The sequence below is a fragment of the Buteo buteo genome, chromosome 7 (genome assembly GCF_964188355.1).
Source record: "Buteo buteo chromosome 7, bButBut1.hap1.1, whole genome shotgun sequence".
NCBI lineage: Eukaryota > Metazoa > Chordata > Aves > Accipitriformes > Accipitridae > Buteo > Buteo buteo.
Window position 1 is genome coordinate 41,527,167 of NC_134177.1, and position 7,608 is coordinate 41,534,774.

Below are 7,608 nucleotides of genomic sequence, written 5' to 3' on the forward strand. Positions count from 1 at the left end.
CCACGCCAGCCCCATCTCAAGGGATGCAGGACGGGGGGATACCCAACGCGACGGCATCTTGTGGCAGGGGGTGTCCCCCCAGCCCGGGCCGGGAGGTGCCCCCCGTAGCCAGGCTGGGCCCCGAGAGCGGCCGCGCAGCCGGTGCTGTTTCTATTTTGAGAGGAGCTCTACTGGAAAAGGAACAAAAGCTGAGGGAAGCTATAAATAGCCGCCTCCTTCACACCAGCGCCTCCTCCGCCCCAGCATCCCATGGCCAGGGGGGGTCCCACAGCATGGCCCACGCTCAGCCCTGTCATCACCCCCCCCCCCCCCCGCCTCATTTTCAGGCCAACGTCTCCATCCGAAAACCAGAGGGAATAAAGCGCTGGGGAATTATTTGCCGCCGAAGCAGAACTGGCTCTGAACAACGGTTTGCCAAGTTGCCCGATGGCTCTGCCCAGCCGCAGCCTGGCTCCCGGGAGATTTGCCGCTGCCCGGCCAGGCTCTGCACCCACAAACACCCCTCGGGGCCGGATTCAGCCACCTGGGAATGCTCCTCTTGCCCCGGCACAGCCCTCCCTTGCCCTGGCTGCGGCTGGCAGGGAGCAGGGAGAACCGAGCGGCTCGGGCAGACCTACTTTCAAGGCTTTAATCCTTTTTGCTTAAAGGATCTTTTTTTTTTTTTTTTCCCTCTCTTTTTTTTTTTTTCCCTTTTTTTTTTCCTTTTTCTTTCTCTTTCCGCACGGCAAAGATGGGGTCTGATCAGAGAAGAGACGCAGGGAGCTGACAAGCTGCGGAGTACGGAGAGAAAGGAGAAAGAAATACATATTTATTACCCTCAATTATTAAAAAATAGATAGCAGCAGATCTTAGGCCCTGGCAGAGGCACTGCGGAGCCGTTTGTCTGAGGACTATTTTGTTTTTTAAATTCCATTGAAATTATAATACGCCGGGCTTGTTAGCACAAACACCCCGGTACACTCCTGCCGAGGGAGCATCATCCCGGTCCCTCTCCCGGCTCCGGTGTGCTGCCCGGGGGGTGGCCGCATCCAGCACCCCATGGGCTGCTCAATTTGCAGGCAGCGAGAAGGCAGGGGGGCTCCGGGGGGAGCAGGAGCTGGCAGGGGCAGATGCAGCCATCAGCCTTTCCCCCCTCTGCCTTCACACCCTGGGGGATCAGAGGGACTCTGCCCCACGCGAGTGCATCCCCACGCCCAGATGCCCATTGACGCCTGGGCCAGGCAAAGGTCTTGCGGGCGAGAGCTCACCCTGGGCTACCGCGGGCTCGTCACAGGGCCAAAAAGCACCGGGATATTCTTCATGCACTTTGCACCCCTCGGATGGCAGCGTGGGCTGCAGGCCCGGGGTTTCCCCGAGTAAACCGGTGCAAACGCTGGTGCAAACACAGCTGGGAAAAAAAAAAAGCAAAAAAAAAAAAAGCGGTTCCCAAGCTCACAGGGCTGGCGGAGCCGCTGGCACCTCCCCTCCGCTTGCAGGGCTGCCTCCGTAAGGAGCCCTGCCAGCGCAGCAGCCAAATTCCCTCCTGCTGCTGCTCCCCGGTAAACAACGGCCGCAGCCTCCCTGCGCGACAGCGATGCTGGGACTTGGGGTGCACGTGGAGCATCTCCGATGCCCTCCGGCTCCGGCTCCACGCTCTCCCCATGGCCAGGCACCATCGGGATGGGATGGACCACCGCGGACCCCCAGCCTACTCTGCCATCACCCCTCCGGGGCCAAAACCCACTCTTGTCTCATCCTGCCGGCCACGAGGTGGGGAGAGACACGGCTCCCAGCGCAACCGGCTTTCGGCGCTGGGAGTCACCGGGGCAGTCATGGCACTACCAGCCCGGGCAAAAGCATCGCAAGAAGCTGCTCACCAAAGCCAGGCTGACTCCGAGCTGCCGTACCGGCTCTGAGTTGCTGTGCCAGCACCGCCGGGAAGCAAGCAGCCGGTGGGCACATGTGCTGTTAAAGAGGAAAAGGAGCTTTCTACACCAAATGGAGCATTTTCTGCTTAATAACCCCCCAATCCTAATCTGCGCAAAGAAGATTGCCCCCTGCATCTCCCCCATCCTGCATCTGCCGCTCGCCGCTGCCCGCACTTAACACGCGGGCAGAGCCACGGCTGCCCGATCGGCACGTGCCCTGCCCTCGGCAAAACGGGCAGGAGAAAGACCGACTGCTGGGGAGGGCAGGCGATGCCCGGCGCTTGGGCGCAGGCGTTTCCTCCAACAGCGCCGAGCCTCTATCATTTGTCATCAGTAAAAATAATATTCCTAAAAGTGTCCCCCCTCCCGATTGCCGGGCGGCAGGCGCAGGGCTGTGGGTTTCCATGGTGATGCCGTTCCGCAAGGATGGTACGGGGGATCGGTGCTTCCTCAATTTGGGAGATGGGACGTGGTGTCGACATCCGGAGCGGGATGGCGGAGGGACCTGGGGCCAAGCCGGCTCATCCCCCCTTACGCTTGGGCAGCGTCACCCAAAATAGCGGGGAAGGAGCACCCTTGCCGGAGAGGACAAGGGTGCTCCTGCATCCCAGCAGTGCCTCAGGGCCGTGCCCTGCACCCCCTGCCCACGTCGGCACACGGACCCCCCGGCTCCTCCTCGCTGACTCCCACCGGCGTCCCACTCCCTCCCGGCCCCACGGCTCTGCCCCGCAGCCTCCCGGCCTCCCACTTGTTGCCTCCCTCCGCTCTTAAATCAGTCGCCAGACTCTTTCGGCAGGTGCCGGGTCAGGACGGCACCTCGCCCATCCCAAACCACTGGGAACCCAAACGACAGCCACCATTGCTCAGGTGCTGGTGCCTCGCCTGCCTGCTGCTGCCTGCTGCTCCACCAAAGCACTTTTAAAGACATAATCTGCCGTTAATAACCAGAGTTTATACCGAACGTGGCTAAGCCCTGGGATTGCACTTTGCAAACAAAGCCCGAGTTTTTGGCTGTTCGGAGGCGGCTGGAGCAGCTCCCTGGGGTGGGGATGGCGAGCGGCGGCACCCACGGGTGCCCCGATGTGGGGCAGAGCGGTGTGGGTGGCTGCCCCCAGTGACGTGGGACTGAAGCATCCGTGTCCTGGGTCACTCCTCTGCAAGGAGGGGGAGTTGCCTCCACGCTGCTCCGGGGCTGGCCGGGGGGACCACCGGGAGCTGGGGACACCCCAATGGGGGGTGGCTCTGGCTATCACCTGGCCACCACCATGTCCCTCCAGGCTCTCACGCTTCCCTGCCTGGTTTTTGCCTCCAAACAGGGTTTTGGCAGCAAGAGCCAAAACCCATCAGCGCTCCGGCCGTTTCCAGCAGCCCGAGTCCCTGTCCAGCCCCGAGGCAACATCATCTCACTCGTGGCCTCATCCTGCAAACCACAGGGACCCGCTGCTCAGCTCTGGCCTGCACCGCCAGCTCCAGCACCACCAGGTGCCTTAGGGAAAGATGGGTGTGAAATCATGCCGGAAAATGCATATTTTTACGTTTCCCCGGCAGGTTCACTGGTATTTTTTAGAGCAGCGCTTTGAGGCCACCTGGAGTGTCACCCGCAGCCTTGGGCACCCGGGTGGGACCGCAGGGCGCCGGGTGCGGCACTTTAGGCGAAAGGTGGGAATAACATTTAGCCAAGCGTGGCCGCAGCTCTGACCCTGCCGGGCTCCATCAGCGCGGGTCACTGAACGACGACGGCTCCTTCGCGTCCCTGTTCCGGCTCCAGGTCCGAGCAGGTCTCGCCTGCCCGAGCCCCCCTCGTTCCCCCCCAGCACTGCTGCAGGGACAGCCTGGGCCGCATCCTGACCCCCCCCCCCAACCACCCCCCTTGCTTCGCTGGGCACAGAGAGCTTGTGGCTTCCTCTCAGCTCTTTAGGAAATTAAACTTTTATAAGCAGAAAGGTTTCTGGGCTCTCGGCTCCCCGGCGCAGGAACCGCAGCCCAGCCTGCGCCCACACCCTGCCCGCCGGCTGCTCCCCTGCAGGGAGGGACGGGGGCTGGACGCCCCGTCGATGGGCTGAGCGATGGCAGGGACAGGGATGTGGCTGCCCATGACCTTGGTGTCATCCTTGACCTGGAAATCTCTTTCTCCTGCGTCGCCAGCGTTGCGCTCCTGCCTGCGGCCACCTCCGGCAGGGTGCACGGTGCAGCACCGGCCCCACCGACACCATCGCCCAGGCTGGAGCTGCACCCTGCGCTGTCACCCACTGCCGCCACGCCAACGATAATGTCCCAGTGCCCAAAATCTGCTCCAAATCCCGCTGGGGCTGCCCAGTGCCTCCGCTGCTGGAGCTCATGGGGCTCAGGAGACCCAAAATGTCCGCAGGCATCGCAGTGCTGCCCCGGCCACGCCATCGCCCGTCCTGCCGCAAAGCTCCAGCAGCAAACACCTTTGACGCGCGTGGCACCGTGCGCGAAGCCGTTCCCCCCCCCCATGAGCGGGCACACGGAGCTGCTTCCCCCAGGGACGTCACCTGCGTGTCCCCCAAACCCTGCGGTGTCCCCCAGCCCTAAGCCCAAAGGCGGTGGCAGTGCCACCATCAGCCTGCGCTGCCTCCCACCAGCGCAGCTTTGTGCTGCCACGTCCCTCGGTAAAACCAGCCGCCCTCGAGCCCCACGGAGGGGTTTGGCCCCTGCCCCACGCCCCGGCAGCGGCTCTCCCCATCTCCCCTCACCCCCCCACGTGGGGTGTCCTCTCTGCACCCCACTCGGGGCAAATGCTGGGGACCGGGACCCCCCACCCACCCAGAGATACCTGGCCACGGCGAGACGGGGAGGGGAGAGCCTGTCGGCGGGATGGAGGCCTCCTCTAACTGCCTGTTGAATTATTCAGGAATGGCATTAACTTATAAATGAGTGTGTTTGACTGATTTTGTGGTTGATGTACAGATAAATTCTAATGAAAGACAGCTACAAGATTTTAAATTATTAATTAGACTGCCACTTAACAAAGCCTATTTGGCACTCTATTTCCTTGCTTAACAAGACAAAAACTTTAAGAATAGGTTTTGCATTAGCCCACAGGCTCTTCAATTTGCATTTTGTTTTTCTAGCTCCAGAAATGAAAGCTGTACATCTTGACCTTAACAGGCTACCCCTGGTGGGATGCAACCCTGCCGGCAGCCCTGCCGCCTGCCTTCCACCTCGGGCTCCCGGTTTCCCAGTCTCAGTGATGCTTTTCCTTCAGCCGGCAGCACCGGGATTGGGAACCGGGGCTGGGAACCGGGGCTGCTCTGAGGACTCGGGGTTTATTCTTTAGACCGCCAGCCCGGTTGGGTTAATACACCGAACAAAGCCGAGGCGGGAGCCGGAGAGAGGAACATCCGAGCGCGAGGCCCCGCAGTTGCAAGGTGACATTTCCCCCAGTGGGAAAAAGAATTCCCGGGGTGGCAGCGGGGGCTCTGCCCCGTCCGGGGGTCCGCGCGTCGGGGGGCTGCAGGCGTGGCGTTGGCACCTTCTCCCGCTGCCGGAGCCTCGCCGGAGAAGGGCATGTGGTGGTGGTGGCGAGGGCTGGGCCCGGGGCTGCACGGTCGCCCCCTCCTCGGGGTGCGGGACGGGAGCAGGGGGGGTTCAGCGGGGGTCCCCGCCACCCAGCACCGCTGTCCCCAGCATCTCCCCGGGACTGGATGAGGCGCAGCAGGACTGGGGGTCCTGCCCCCCCCCTGCCCCAGCCTGGACCCCCCGGGAGGGCCAGCTTCTCCTCTCGCTGTGATGTCAAAAAGCTCCCCTATGATGTCCCAGACGGTTGCCATGGAAATAGCGTGATGTCACAGCGGAGCGAATCTCCTCGGGGGGGGGGGGGGCAGAACGGGACGGCTCGCCCCAACTTCCCCGCCGAACCCCCGCCACCGCGTCCCCCCCGGTGAGCCCCGTTTCCCCTTCCCTCGCCCCGGGGGGACGAACACCGACTCTCCAACCCCTGCGCCCGCCGCAGCCCCGCCGCCTCCGGGACCCGCCGTCCCCCGGTGCCCGCGGGATCCGCCGCGTCCCCGGTCCTGCGGGACCCGCCGCCTGCCGTGCCTCCCCCCCCGTTCCTCCCGGTCCCACCCTCCCCTCCCCGCCGCGCTGCGCTCCCGCCGTCCGCCACCGGTGCCTCTCCCCGGGGACCCCGGTGGAGGGGGGGGGGGGGGGGGTTTGCCCGAGCCTCGGTGGCGGCAGCGGCGCCGGTAACGCGGCGGGAGGGGGGGGGACGGGGACGCCCGGCGGCGCGGCCCCAACTTCGGCGGGGTGACAAACTTCGGGAGCGGCTCCGGTGCCCGCGGTACCCGGTGCCCTCCCGGTACGGCGCTCACCTTGGCGGAGCATCTTGAAACCGGGGCGGGCGCGGTCTCCCGGCGGCGGCGGCGGCGGCGTTGCTCAGAGCCGCGGGCGCGGCGGCGGCGAACGGTAGCGGCAGCGGTGGCTGCTGCTGCTGCTGCTTCTGCTGCTGTACCGGGAACGCGGAACCGGAGCCCGGACGAACGGCCCCCGGGGGGGCATGGCGGGCCGAGCCGCTCAGCGGCACCGACCCCCGGAATACCGGGGGGGGGGGGGGGGGGGGAAGCACCGACCGCGCTTTCTGCACCGCCGCGCGGTCCCGCTCGCCGGTTTTTAGGGGGGGGAGCCGCCCCCTCGGGGCTGGGGCAGCCGCCGCCGCCCCCCACCCCCTCGGGCCGAGCCTATAAAGGGGCGCCCGGTTGCCGGTGCCGCGCTGCCTGCAGCGGCGGGCAGGGCTGGGCAGGGCGGGGCGGGGCAGCGACGGGGCGGGCAGGGCTGGGCAGGGCTGGGCGAGCCCGGCCGGGCCCCCCCCCACCCCCCCCGCCGTTCCTCCACCGCCACCGCCTCTCCCGCCTCCCGTGGACAGTTCGTGAAAGTGCCGCTGCTCCCCGTCCCCCCCCCACCCCCCCACCCCGCCCCGGTCCTCTCCGCCCCACCGGGGGGGATGGCTCAGCGCTGCCCACCCCCCCCCCCCCCACACACACCCCCCGCGGGGCTTTGCTTGTCACCCCCCGCCCGCCTTGGTGCTCCGGTATCCCACCGGGGCTCTGCCGCCCCGCGGCTGCCGGGCTCACGGCTGTCGCCGCCGTCCCGTCTGCCCAGCACCGTCCCTGCCGCTCCCCGGGGACTCGCCGTCCTCACCGGCCCCCCTCGGCCCCTGATCGCCCCCTCCGCCTCCCCGGTGTGCCGGTGTCCCGCCGTGGTCCCGGCAGCCGGTCGGGGTCCACGCTGTCCCCTCCGCCCCGACACGGTCCCTGCCGCCCCCCCCCGGGGTCCCTGCCGTCCCCTACGGTGCCCTCCGCCCCTTATCGTTCTCTCCGCCCTACCGGGTCCCTGCTATCCCACCGGGGTCACGGATGCCCCACCGGGGGCTCTGCTATCCCCTCTGCACCCCGGTGCCTGCTGTCCCCTCTGCCCCCCCGGTCCCTGCTGTCCCCACACTCCCCACCGCGGTCCCGACCTCCCACCGGGGCCCCGTTGCCCCCCGGGTTGTCCCCGCTGCCCCCCGGGCGGTCCCTCCTGCCCCTCGAGGGTCCCTCTCGCCTCCTCCCCTCTGCCTCCCCGGGGGTCCCGTTATCCCACCGAGACCACTGCTGTCCCCGCTGCCCCGTCGGGGTCCTCGCTGTCCCCCGGGGGGTCCCAGCTGCCTCCCCGCTCCCCCTGCCGCCCCTGGGGGTCCCTG

General features: G+C 66.4%; 1 protein-coding gene across 1 annotated transcript in view; it reads right to left on the bottom strand.

The window, feature by feature from the left end:
- RTN4RL1 (reticulon 4 receptor like 1) overlaps window positions 1-7,608 on the bottom strand; it is a 30,471-nt gene that overhangs the window by 22,441 nt on the left and 422 nt on the right. Inside the window, exons 2-3 of the mRNA XM_075031133.1 lie at window positions 6,242-6,375; window positions 1,248-1,387 (exon numbers count right to left, since the gene is read on the bottom strand). Coding sequence (XP_074887234.1) covers window positions 1,248-1,387; window positions 6,242-6,375 — 274 coding nt within the window. The remainder of the gene's footprint in view (window positions 1-1,247; window positions 1,388-6,241; window positions 6,376-7,608) is intronic.